The 14,666-nt window shown below is 35.5% G+C and overlaps 2 protein-coding genes across 2 annotated transcripts; one reads left to right on the top strand and one right to left on the bottom strand.

Moving 5' to 3' along the window:
* Window positions 1–1,722: 1,722 nt before the first annotated feature.
* LOC116182575 (nucleolar protein 56-like) lies at window positions 1,723–3,535 on the top strand. The gene is made up of 2 exons (XM_031503110.1): window positions 1,723–1,821; window positions 1,946–3,535. Exons 1-2 carry the CDS (start codon window positions 1,819–1,821, stop codon window positions 3,398–3,400), a joined length of 1,458 nt encoding a protein of 485 aa, XP_031358970.1. The 5' UTR covers window positions 1,723–1,818; the 3' UTR covers window positions 3,401–3,535.
* Window positions 3,536–13,714: 10,179 nt separating this feature from the next.
* On the bottom strand, window positions 13,715–14,476 carry LOC116182574 (secreted RxLR effector protein 161-like). Its single transcript, XM_031503109.1, has one exon. The coding sequence runs from the start codon at window positions 14,474–14,476 to the stop codon at window positions 13,715–13,717; it is 762 nt and encodes a 253-aa protein (XP_031358969.1).
* Between the last annotated feature and the right edge of the window lie 190 nt (window positions 14,477–14,666).

The following is a 14,666-nucleotide window of genomic DNA, read 5'->3' as shown; positions in this document are numbered from 1 at the left end:
TCGAAGTTGGAGCCAATAGTGGCTGATCATCTATTCAGTCACGCACCTACTTCGGCCCTCTGACTCTTGGAATTTAGGTTTTTACGATACAAAAAGAAACGCTTCTGGATTCCGCAATAGATCAAAAAAAGAGATAGATTGGTCCGATTAGCTACTAACACTGATGAGAAAACATTCAAGACTACCCCAAGTTTTCACTTTTTACACAAACAAATGCACTCAAAACTCACAGAGAGTACGTGCTGATGCAACTAACCGGTAGCTCAAACGTAAGGCTACTTAGTCCAGGCGCTAATATAGGTATTGAGCATGCACTGGAAGTTTAACGCATTTTGACTTTTGATTATTGTTGAGGGCATATAGTAGATAAAAAATATCGATGTCGTCGCATTTCCGCGGTGGGCATAACATGAGGGGGAGGGGGCAAAGTCGCGCGCGTGGCGATTCACTTTATCGCTTCTAACTCAAAGACTGTAATAGTTAGAGCAATACATGAAGCGGCTATTTACAGCTACTTATATTGGCTACAAAAAATGTCCTAAGGATAAAAGTCGTACTTCTAACCGTTTCGTTACAAATAAATTATTTCAGAATATATCCAAATACACTGAAAATCATATTTGCCACATATTTCTTGAATCTGTAAGAGAATTTTAATAGTGTCGTTTATATGTTATAAGAGTAATTATAAAAGTACATAAGTATTGTCATCATATTTTAATTGGCATAATGTAGGAATTAAATTTAAATCTTCAAAAGATTGACCGATCACTAAACATGTTTAAGTAATGCAGAAATTACTTCTCACATAATGTTTTGGTAATGTCCCCTCGAATTAGTTCCAATATTAAATGTCTGCATATCCATCGGGTATTAATTTTGGTGATCTTCAGAGTGATGATTCATCAATTTTTTATGTATCTACACCTGGCGTATTCCGAACAATTTATGAACGTAAAGGGTAAAATTGATACTCAAGCCATGCTCGCCAGCATTGATGTTATGCAAATCTGGAAGCAGTTCAGCCCTGCAAATGCAAAAACTGCTCCAAAAAAACATGTAACTGTTTATCAAATAATTCTTCTTGTTGTTCTTATTGCAAATGTGTTGGTAAATGCAGAAACCCATTACAAACTAAAGAGTCTGACGAAGAGAGCGAAGGCGAGAAAGATTTGTGACTGGGTGCCCAAGTACGTGGTGAATAACTGTAACTGTATAAAATATTTATCTAATAACATACATTATTAAATTTATCTTACACATATAAGAAATGTGCATTAAATATGATTTATGATCGAATTTAGATATATTCAAAAATAATTTATTTGTAACAAAACGGTTAGAGGTACGACTTTTATCCTTAGGGCCTTTTTTGTAGGTAATATAAGTAGCTGTAAATATCCGCTTCAAGCAGTGCTCTAACTATTACCGTCTTTGAGTTAGAAGCGATAAAGTAAATCGCCACGCGCGCGACTTTGCCCCCTCCCCCTCATGTTATGCCCACCGCGGAAATGCGACGACATCGATTTTTTGCATCTACTATATGCTCCCAACAATAATCAAAAGTCAAACTGCGTTAGACTTTCAATGCATGCTCAAACCCTTTAGCGCCCGGCCTAATTCCTTAGTTATGAAAAAGTGCACTTTATATACTCCGATCTCAATGCCGAACGTACCCTGTATAGTAGTTATAGTGTAAATCCTTCTTTAGTGTAGATAACCGATAACTTTCTGGGCATGCGTATATGGGAACTTGTAGTGTTTTTAATTCCACATGTTTTGTTTAAATAATTATTACAAATTTTTAAATAAATTATAATGGTAAGCACTATTACAACATAGATATGGTCGTATATGTTTAAAAAGTGAAAGTTTGTAACATACGACTTACTCGTAAAATAACTCGAGAACATTTGTTTGATTGATTTAACCCCACTTTTTTTAGACCCAGTTATATGTGCTCTTCGAGCATGCCGCTGGCTATGGCATATTCAAAGTTAAAGAGTTCGAAGAAATTGGAATGCTGTTACCGCAGGTGGAAGCGTCAATTAGTGACTTATCAAGATTTAACAGCGTCGTGAAGCTGGTGGGGTTTTCTCCGTTTAAAAGTGCCGTCACTGCACTCGAAAGTATCAACGCTATATCAGAAGGTCTCCTTCCAGAAGATTTAATGCACTTCATAGATATTACGGTACCTAAAAGTGGTAAGAAAGAAAAAGTTTGTTTGGGCGTCTTCGACCCTAAGCTTGGGGCTGCCATCACCGAGTCTTTAGGCATTCAATGTAACCATGTGGGTGCGGTTCCTGAAATTCTCCGAGGTATTCGGCATCATTTTCCTAACCTTGTAAAGGGTTTTACTTCGAAAAGTTCCGCAGTTGCACAGCTTGGCTTGGGTCATTCCTATTCTCGTGCGAAAGTGAAGTTCAACGTGAACAGGGTTGACAACATGATCATTCAATCGATTGCATTACTTGATCAGCTGGATAAGGATATTAACACGTTTGCGATGAGAATAAGAGAGTGGTACTCCTATCACTTTCCAGAATTGGTAAAAATTGTTCCAGAAAATTATATGTTCGCTCAATTGTGCAAGTTTATCAAGAATCGTAAAGACCTCACACAAGATTCTGTGGAAGGATTGGAGGAGATTGTTATGGATTCATCCAAAGCACAAGCCATATTAGACGCATCACGATCAAGCATGGGCATGGAAATCAGTCCCATCGATATGATTAACATTGAAATGTTTGCTAGTCGTGTTATTGCATTGGCTGATTACCGCAAACAACTTTCTGAATATTTAAAAACAAAGATGGGCGATATTGCTCCTAATCTAGCCACCTTAATCGGAGATCTTGTTGGGGCAAGATTAATAGCACGAGCGGGCTCTTTGACAAACCTTGCCAAGTATCCGTCTTCAACTGTACAAATTTTGGGAGCTGAGAAAGCTTTGTTTAGAGCTTTAAAAACCCGAGGCAACACCCCAAAGTACGGACTTCTATTTCATTCGACATTCATTGGACGGGCGGCAGTTAAAAATAAAGGTAGAATTTCCCGATATTTGGCGAACAAATGTTCAATCGCTTCAAGAATCGATTGCTTTGCCGAGCAACCCACGAACATTTTCGGAAATAAACTCAAGCAGCAAGTGGAAGATCGGCTTAAATTTTACGAGACTGGAGATATTCCTAAAAAAAATATTGATGTTATGAAAGAAGCCTTAGAAGAAGTTCAGTTGGCTACGAAAACGGAAAAGAAGAAAAAGAAGAAGCGTAAATCGGAATCGAATCATGTATCAAATGCCACCAATGGATCTGTTGCAGAGGAAACTCAGAATTCAGATGAACCGCCCAAGAAGAAGAAGAAAAAGAGTAAGAAACAGAGCGAGAATCAAAATTGAGGTAGTTTCATACTTTTATTTTTAAAATATCTATGTAGTTTGTAAGTTTGTTTATTTGTGGAATTAACGATTAAGAGGGTAAGCAAAATTGTAACATTCTTGAAAAATTAGCAATTAAAAATATTATATTAGTTATGTTGGTTAATACAATGAGTAAGAAGGATGGTGAAAAAAGTGGTAACGCCTAAAGTTTCAACTGCAACTTGAGATGGTTGCACTGAACTTTTCGAATTCAGAAATTAGCAAAGAAACTGATATTGAAGAAAGTCAATACAAATTCCTTAATTGTATCTGATTTATGGCTTTTATACGCTTTTGTTCTTTATCGCCGATGACTCATCTTTCATGGCGCCTGGAGGTCTATGCAGATTTCACCTAAGAACTTCGCGTAACCTTTTTCTTAGTCCTATTTCAGCGGTGTACCTTATGCTTATGGTTAACCGCACATTGTTAGGTGTGGTCTACCCTTTGCGCTCCTTTATTATCGAGCTCCTAACGACTATGATTTTGCAGTGTCTGTCTGTCCAATAGCACAATATCTCGAAAAAAAATGAACCGATAATGACGAAATTTTGTAGGTGGTTAAAAAAAATAAGCAAGGCCCTTTTGACATTTCCGTTATGAACTGAATTGCATGAAATTTAAAATGAGCATAGCTTTAGCCACATAGGACGCAACTCACGTATAGGTAGGTACACAATTTATAACAGCGCGAACTACTTACGCTTTAAAATTAAAACTGAACTAAAAACGCATTTGACTTGGTACCAAACGCCCCTCTTTCTAGATGATCTCGAACACTGCCGAAGCCATCTGACTATTCTAGAATGTTCTCTAACAAATACGTCATATTTCTCAGAAAGATTATGTCTTACCCGCCTTCGTTATTTATCGCCGACTAATTGTTCATGGCGCCTCGATGTCAATCTAGATTTCTGGAATGTTCTCTACCGTATAATGCCGTCTTATATCTCGGGATTACATGATTTGAACTAGGTACTTTGTCTATTCTACGCTTTAGTACTTTCGCACATTCATGAAAGCCCACGCGCACAAATTGGCATTAGCCAAGAATCCACGATTACTTTCAACGCGTTAGTTTTACCAGTGATTATAGGTTTTATCAAGAACCTTTTTTTTAAGAATAGCTACATAGGTGAAGCAGTTTTTGCAAGTATGCTAATGGAGATCTATACTAATACCTGATTTAACATCAAATCAGAGCCATACAAAAATAGCGTTGCTTGGGTTCAGAAAAGAAACCGTCTATAGGCTTGAGTGCAGCGCACAAAACTGGCGTCTACGTTTGACTTTCAGTAATTTTGAATTGACCACACATTACAATCGAGTGATGCTTTCGACCTAGAAGGTAAGGCACAGAACTTTAGTCTACGTTTGACTGGCGCATGCGCAGATTTTAAAGTCAAAGTGAGTTAAGTAGTAGTTTTTATCAGTTTTGAATACAGGTGCGTGAAATGTACCTCGTCGTAGTTTTGTGAATTTAAAATGCGTGTATTATACCAGGACAGTCTTACGTTAGTCAAATTCAATGAGAGAGAGGCTGATTACAAATTTCAAACGACCAGTACCGTTGACATATATAGTGACACCGTTCGAAAGTATTTGCACGTGATTTTCTATGTCTACTTTCAAATGATAAAAAGTCTTCTGAAGGACGCCTAATATTTTATGCAACCAAAATAACTTCTCGAAACAAATAGAGATCTGGCTGTCATTTTAATTATTAATTTGAAAATGGTTGCTTTGGCTTCACAGAAAATAAATCTCTTAATATCCTTTAACTGTTATCGGCACTATACCAATTGGAAATATCAACTTTTTCTTTGGTTGAATACATCGCAGACAAACGAAAATTAGAATGCGGAAGTATTAACATGACATGACAGGCAGATCTTCATTTGTTGTAGGTATTATCTTTACGCACTTTAATTACTTTGATATGACAGACAAGAATATAAGCAAACACACCTCGAAACACACTCTATTTATTTGTAATGCAAGTACAAAACTAAAACCGACATCGTTATCTCAAAGCAAAAAGGTACATCTTAACCACACAACAAGTGATCTTAACTACTTTCATTATATACAGGATGCTCTACAAGTAAACATTGGATTACAATACTTATAATAGTAGGTAGTTATTTTGGTTGAATAAAGTTAGGCGTCCTTTTTATCATTTAAAAGTAGACATAGGAAACTGTCTACTGCTACATGAATATCACTGTATACAGGGTGAATATTTTTTCATTTTAAGCATTGGGATCTCGGAAACCATAAGACATACGGATTCGGTTAAATGAGGAAAGAGTTGTCGTTTTAAGAGCTTATTTAAGATATGCTTTTGTTTTTTGAAAAACATCCACAGTTCACTAGATATGAGCGAAAAACTTAGTGATTTTTCATTTAACTATTGTAGAATCGTTATTATTAGAAATACAACAAAATGACACGAATAAAAGTTTTAGACATTTTAATGCTTAACATAATAATAATAATAATAATAATTAGACTTTAGACTCACTACATGACACACAACATACTGTATATGCTTCCACCCTTAACTCAACCAACCACACAAACACAACTTCCTGAAGCAAACAAACGCATAAATACAAGTAACACTGCAACTTGCACTACAAAGGACAAGGTCCACCGCAATACAAGTGACACGTCCTAGCACAGTTAAAAAACACAAAACTCCTTCTTCACAATAAACACACCATCGTTATACAACCCACTCGCAATTCAACCGAAACCGCGAAAACCTAACAGAACTTACGCACGCTCACAACATACTGTAAATATCCTCCACCAAAAACCCAGCAACCACAACAAATACAAACTCAAGAACAAAGAAACACCAGAATACAAGTAACAGCAACATGCACACAAAGACAGGTCCACCCAATAAAGTTACACGTCCTAGCACAGTTAAAAAACGCAATACTTCCTTATCTCAGAAACACCCACTCGTATACAAACCCAAAACGCAAAACCTTGACAGCACTACTAGCTCACAAAAATACTGCAATATCTCCACCAAAAAACCCAAGCAACCACACAAATACAACCGTCAAAGAACAAAGAAACACCACAATCAAGTACGCCACTTCACTAACAAAGCACAGGTCCACTGACCAAATAAAGTTACACGCCCTAGCACCTAAAAAACACATAACTCCTTCTTCACAGAAACACACCACATTGTCACACACCCACTCGTAATACAACCGAAGCGCAAAAACCTTAACAGCACCACCAGCTCAACAAAATACTGCAAATATCTCCACCAAAAACCCCAAACAACCTCAAAATACGACACCTCAGGAACAAAGAAACACCATAAATACAATTAAAAAACACAAAAACCCTTCTTCACATAAACACACCACGTTATCACAACCCACTCGTATTCAAACCGAAACGCGAAACCTTAAACAGAAACTACCGCTCACACATACTGTAATATCTCCACCAAACCAAGCAACCAACAAATACAACCTCAAGAACAAGAAAACACCATAAATACAAGTAACAGCAACATGCACTACAAAGACAGTCCACCCAATAAAGGTTACACGTCTAAGCACAGTAAAAAAACGCAATACTCCTTCTTCTCAAGAACAACCCACCCGTAATACAACCCAAACGCAAAAACCTTGACAGCACTACTAGCTCAACAAAATACCTTGCAAATCTCCACCAAACCACAGCTAACCACACAAATACAACCTCAAGAACAAAGAAACACCAAATACAAGTAACGCAAACTTGCACTACAAAGACAGGTCCACCCAATAAGTTACACGCCCTATGCACACTTAAAAGCACATAACTCCTTCTTCACAGAAACACACCACATTGTCAACAACCCACTCGTATACAACGAGCGCAAAACCTTAACAGACCACAGGCTCACAAAATACTGCAATACTTCTCCATCCAAAAACCAAACACCTCACAATACGACCTCAGGAACAAAGGAAAACCATACAATCAATTAAAAACACAAAAACTCCTCTATCACTAAACACACCAACGTTAATCAAAACCCACTGTATGTCAACCAAACGCAAAGCCAAAGAAACACTTACACAATAAACTCTATTTAATAAAATTACAGGAATTATTATAATGATATTTTTTGTTTTGTTTTCTTCTTTCCTGATAGCGTTGACTATTGGGGCCATTAATAGCTATGTTGGTAAGTATGAATTACATACTATCCTCTAGATTTCCAATGTGAGTGTGTGAATATTTATTTTATTTTTATTTTTCTTTAGAACCCTACATAACTTCACCAGACACAGACACTAATCGTTACTTGATTTTAATCCGTGCGATTAGTTAACCAGGCTAGACCTGAGTTCTCACAAGAAACACCGACATAATAATAATAATAATACTTTATTGCTCAAACAGAAAACATTCAATGATAGAGCAACAATACAATTACAATTACAAGAGTGAAATTAAAATAATGTAACTAACATAGTATACTTAAGTAAATTAATATTATAAACATACAAAATTTGTAAAAGTGCATTGAAAGAGAATTAAATTCGATTAAATTGCGCAAAATAAACAAAAATATATATAAATTATATTAAAACGTGCAAATGAACAATAGAGATATACAACAGATATAAGTAATAGGAGTAATGAAAGAGAAAAAATAAAATAAAAAATAAAAATAATATGTAATAATTATCTTAAAGAATTATTGAGCTTAGTAATGAGTTGGCGAAGTATTTCCGGTAGAGAGGTATATTGTATATCACAATCCTGGCAGACCATATTAAAATTACGAGACATGATTAATGTAGGGGCTTTACACAATATATTAGTTCTCGGAGTGCGGTAAGTGAAAGTTAGTGTAAGCCTGCTGTTGCGCTGAGGAACAGAAAAGTTTAGGTGTGCAAGGAGATTAGGAGAGTCTACAAGATTGTGCAATAAGCCCAATAAAAACTTAACACTGTTCACAATTCGGCGGCATTCCATCGACTGGACAGTATACCGGGATAGGAGAGATTGGTGTGGAAAGCCTCTTTCAGGATACGCGCCATCAAGCTTAAAAGAAACGTAAGTACTTCAAGAATCTGCGTTGTACTTGTTCAATAAGCTGTTTTTGCACATCGTACTGCGGGTACCAAACTATATCGCAATATTCTAATTTGGGTCTCACTAACGTAAAGTACAGGCGAAACAAAACCTGTGTATCTGTAAAAGATTTTGAATTTCTTATAATAAAACCTAATGTTTTAGATGCCGACGCACATACAGATTTGACATGTTCAGAAAATTGTAACTTCGAGTCAAAGATAACTCCAAGATCTTTTACTAATGATAAACATACTAATTTATTTTTAGAACTTACAATTTTTGAGGTATAATACAAACTTTAATTTTTTTAAATGGTAGTCATAGTTGGCTTTGACATTTTTCAAAAGGATAAATTTTTCTCTTTATAACGATATAAGGCTTGCTAAATGTACTTTATTAAATAAACGCCCTGCAGTAATTTTCGTATATTATTGAGAGGTAAGTAAACAGAGTTGGCCATGGAAAATAATATCTAGTAAGATAGGTATACCTTTCGTTTACGACGAAAATTGGGCAGGCCAATGTTATCTTCATTTTCTACCAAATGAATTTCAAGATATGTAGGTATAGGATGGGTTAGATTCGGAAACACGACGTAATTTATGCTGGTTTCAACATAACTGTGCCCCGCCGCATAACTAACTGCAAGTTAAATATTATAATAGACAGTAATTAAGAGAACAAAAATGTTTCCCATGGCAAAATCTGTTTTTACTACTCTTAATAATACAAACAGTTCTGTATCATGTTTATTTGTCAAAGTAAGTACAATGAACCTTATATCATTGTAAACAGAAAAAATTGCACTTTTCAAAAATGTCACAGCCAACTATGATTACCATTTAAAAAAATGTAAGTTTGCGTTATAACTCGAAAATTATAAAAGAAGAATAAATATTAATAAATGTATATTATTAAGCGGAAAAAAATCTACAATTTTTGTTCTTTGCATATTTTTGTATTTCTACTAACGATTCTACAACAGTTAAATGAAAAATCACTAAATCTGTTTATTCACTACTACCATTACAACGTATAATTAGTAGGCTGGTATTCGATGCTAGATTTTATTTTTCTCTACCTCGTGGATTATTTCTCTCCTATAATAGTAGGAGATAATGAATTTGACATTTGGGTTGCCATAGTTAGAGGCAATAAATAAATAACTCTAGCGTTCTACGTTATGTTATAGCTATTAACATACCAAGATGTTAAGGCTAGCATAACAGCCGTAGATGTCAGGTTAAAATCCGAGCGTAGCGAGGATTGTAAGACATCTAAGGCTGTTATGATTGCCTTAACATCAGCGGTTTGTTCAATAGTTTATCGGTTGCAGGCGCACAATCCCTTACTTTTGGGCAATTTCCTAAATCAAATAACATTTTTATCGTAATCATCAAAGTTGTCGTAGATGTCGGTTGCTATGTTAAAATTTGGTTGTTATGGTTGCGAGTGTTGCTAATCAACAAAACCTAATTTTTCATCTGATTAATTAGAAAATGAGTAGGTACTGTACATTTGCCTGAAAACGTACGAGAAAGTGCTAACGAAGCTTTTAAGTCTCTAATTCCAACTTAAATCGAAAGTTCGATATGAAAAATATTATGCCGATTTTCAGGACTGGGGAAAAGACGATCAATTTCTCATGTGCAAGGTAGGTACAAACATGTCAGAAACTAACGCATATGCTTGACTTGTAATGCTTTTTCCTAGGTAGCAGCCGTTTTTGGTTTATTTGGGGCTACACTATGCGATGAAATTTACAATTTGGGCGCAAATGATGTTAAAAGTGAAGATGTCCTTATTGTTACTAAACCTCGATTTTTCACTTATAATTGCACAAGAGGTTTGTATTTTACCGAGTAAATTTGGGTTGTTAAGGTAATGAAAATCTGTTGCCTAGCAATTACACGAGAAAAACTGTCAACTAATAAAAATGCGACACCGAAGGTGGAGCATTTTTAGGTTGACAGTTTTTCGAGTTCAATTGCTAAAAGGCAACAGATTTTCATTACCTTAACAACCCAAATTTACTCGGTAAAGTACAAACCTCTTGGCATACTAGTCATATGGGAAAGGATAATGTGAAATTGGTTCGAAAATGAATAAGTGAAAAAACCACTAGTGCATTTGTCGCTGGAAAAGTTGCAGGTAACTTTTGCCGCTGTCAAAGTGACAATTGCACTGCGGCTTATGCGATTTTTTATACAACATGAGTTGAATTGTCATTGCTTAGACCATATAGTACATGGACTGCTATTAGCTCTATGCTTTCAATACAAAATGGATGGTCACGGATAGAGGGCACTGTAGTCGTGGGTATGTGAATCTCAGGGTAAACTAAAGTCGTGTAAACACCACTAGGATGGTTTAAAGAGCAGCTTTATAGTAACCGCGTAGTACAGGAAGCTTTAAATACTCTTCATTATTTGCTATACGTCCACAAATAAGAATCAGTTTGCTTTTTTTGGGATATCTAGGCGATTAATTAATTGACGTTTGTTAATTTATAGGTTGACAGTCTCAAATCGTGTCTCATCGGACAACTTCGGACAGACTCGTTTACCCTGAAACTCACATACCCAGGCGATGTCCTTGACCATATTTTAGTTACAATTAGCAGTCCATGTACTATATGGTCTAAGTGTCATTGTCATCCCACAGGACTCCATTAATTATGTGGAAATCGTCAAAAAATATATGGGTTTGAGACCACAACATACGAAACAGAACCATTTCTTGGTTTCTACAATTGCGGTAAATGTAGTACTCAGAGGATTTTTCCTAATAAAGTTATAACAATAGTTTTGTTTAATGGTATGGTAAAATATTACACTACTCATTTGTCATACTAACATACTCACTTGTCATTTTATATATCAATGTGTTTACGATGTTGTTTACAAGCGAACTTTTTGACAATTTAAGGACGATTATACCGCCTGCAACCGATAAACGAAGTAAACATGATTTTATTGAACTGAACAGAACTTAAAGAACTTACTTTTGAAAATTATAATTAATCACACAATTATTGTACGCGATATTCTTCGAAATACACCAACATAACATTTTCACTAACTTGTGAAACACATTTTGTTTGACACCACTCTTTAAAATTTAAATGAATTTTATTGTAATAATGTTTTGATTTTTCAGGCAAGAGGTCGTTAGCGGCCACGCTTTTTGCTGCCTCTCGTATGTCTGGAGGAGTGCACGAAAATTCACTATCCGTATTTATTTAACAGAAATTAGCGAAACACGCAAAATGCAACTTACAAATAATGTAATGTCAAAGTCACAGCCTTCTTGTAAAAGTACCTACCTATTATAGGTACTTAAAATCGCCAAAATCGTGTTTTCTAATGATATTTAATGTGTTAAAACAGTTCATCTGCTAGTAGTGAATATAAACCACGGTAGCGAAGACTTTTCATCGCCTCGCTTCTTATTTCCCTCGACGCGAAGCGTCTCGGGAAATAATACCGCTCGGCTAAGAAAATCAACTTCTCTACCTTGGTGTATAATTACTATTTTCGCTCATATCTAGTGAACTGCGGATGTTTTTAAAAAAACAAAAGCATATCTTAAATAAGCTCTTAAAACAACTCTTTCCTCATTTATCCGAATCTCTATGTCTTACGGTTTCTGAGATCCTAATGCTTAAAATGAAAAAAAAACTCACCCTGTATATAGGAAGGATATGGTGTGTTGAATTAGCTTTGCCAAGTTAGATTTTTAGCGGTTCACTTTGTGTTTGAGGTTACTTTGCTTTCTGCATCCATTGAGTTAAGTTCAATTTGTTCTAATTTGTGCCATTGTCCATTTACAAAAATGTAATGGACTTAGTTGTAATTGAAATTACTTACACTTGAAATCAGAAGTCTGTGGCCCTGCTTGATGTGTGCATCAAATTCAGACAAGTTTTTTTTAATCAATTTCGCACACTTGATAGATGTTACAGTGTTTTCTAAGTTTACTGTATCCAGGACCTTCAGGTACATTCCGGATTGAAGGAGGTCCACCTAATTAACGATGCATTTATGTACTTTTTGCAAGAGATTTCAGAATGCTATTCTTCACAAATGGGAAGGGATTGGAGGTGCTTTTAATTTTGGATGACAATATAATTGAACATTTTCGTCTATATAGTTTTTTTATGAGCATTAAATTTGTTTTGGGTAGACTAAATTTAGATAGTGTTGGGGCAAGTTAGGATTTAAGGTGTGTAATTTGTTTTATTTTTAATATTTGTCACTTATGTTTACGAACCCAGTAAATTTTGTATCTCTGATTAATTTAAGCAAGTGGTTATTTGTATACACGGTGTCCATTTTTCGAGTGCCACTATGGGGATCTCACTTATCTTAAGAGATAGAAAGTTGGTTAAATGGGGGCAAAGTTGCCAATTTTCGTGCTGAAGAAGAATCTGAAAAGACATTTCAAATATCTTCAATAGTTTTGAAGATATCTAAAAAAAACAAAAATTTCTGATTTTCGTTTTTATTTTTTTTTATGATAAACTAATCGTAGTAGACATTTCTAATTAATACATTATTCGGACACTTTTTAATGGAGATTTCAAATATGGCATCCTGTTTTTAATAACTCTCCAGATGACGGAGAAACACGTGGCAACTTTAGTTTTTCTTATGGGTGCCATTTTGAATTTTCACATTTTGAGATTACGTCTTTTTTTCTCTTTACAACGATATATCACACATGGTGGTTCAGTATCACATTTTTCCTAAAAATACAATTTTTAATTTTTTGAGAAGAGTGCTTTGGAAAAACAAAACGTTCTTTTGTTGTGAACAAAAGGTTGACTTATTTCATGTAGTGTCATTTAGGTTTATGCTAGTTGTATTGCGAAAATGCCTTTTTCAAATGCAGATGAAACAGATATATGATCCAAATTTACTACACTTCTCATCGAAATGCCTATTGGAACAGAGTATTTATCAAGTATAAAAGTTTAATGCTTGTTTAGTCCGATACACTTAACATAAAATATAAGTTACAATACAGCCATTTTGGCTAACATCAACGAACGTACATTTTACAATACGAACATAAGCGACATCTATGATATCTATAACCATAACGTCAATGTTTTAAATCTGGTTATACAAGATGCTTCAACACTTCCCCTGATTTAAAACATTACAAAATATAAATTAACATAATTTAAATTTGAAGTCCTAACCCTCGTGAACACCAGTTGTGTTTTTCTCTCGGTAGTGATTTTGTTAATATATCAGCGACCATTTCTTCTGTGTTGATTTTGTGAATTACGATTTCCTTTTGGGCAACTGCTTCATGGGTAAAATGGTGTTGAATGTCAATGTGTTTGGTTCTGGCGTGAAACACACTATTCTTACTCAAGTCAATAGCACCTTTATTATCACAATAAATTTTGATGGGGTCGTCGCAGTTTGGGAGTTGCAATTCTCGTAGAAGCCTTCGTAACCATATGGCTTCTTTCGTTGCCTGGGCCAGCGCCATATATTCCGCTTCGGTTGTAGAGCACGCTACAGTTGGTTGCTTTTTGCTTTGCCATGTAACTGCGCCACCAGCAAGTAAAAATGTGAATCCCGTTGTGGATTTCCTATCGTCAGGGCATCCAGCAAAGTTTGAATCACAGTATCCAATAATTTGCGGGTTTCCAGAGGATGAATACTTCAATGTTGCTCCTGTGGTGCCACGCAGATACCTCATAACACGCTTTACGGCTGTCCAGTGATTTGGACCGGAATTTGAGCAATATTGGCATAAAACGCCTATGACGTATGCCAGGTCTGGTCTAGTAGCCCTCGTAGCATACAGTAATTTGCCAACAGCACTCTGGTAGACAGAAATTTCAGCTTCTTTTCGCTTGTTATTTTCTGAAACTTTGCAAATTTTGTTATTAACATCATTAGGAATACAAACAGGTTTACAATCATGCATGTTAAATTTTCTTAAAATAGTTTCAACATAATTAGCCAGGTTGCGGACAGCATTTTCCGTTATGTTAGACGGCCATTTTTCCTTATAATATAAGTTTATAAGTATAAAACATTTTTATAGCAAAGTTAAGTTGCGGTGTGTGCTGGGCGTGTTCAATTTTGCTTATAAGTTTGAAGGAGGCTTAACCTCA

This window comes from Photinus pyralis, unplaced genomic scaffold (assembly GCF_008802855.1).
Source record: "Photinus pyralis isolate 1611_PpyrPB1 unplaced genomic scaffold, Ppyr1.3 Ppyr1.4_unclustered_Scaffold5997, whole genome shotgun sequence".
Classification (NCBI taxonomy): domain Eukaryota; kingdom Metazoa; phylum Arthropoda; class Insecta; order Coleoptera; family Lampyridae; genus Photinus; species Photinus pyralis.
The sequence above is the reverse complement of the archived record's forward strand: the minus strand, read 5'-3'. Positions and strand labels throughout refer to the sequence as shown.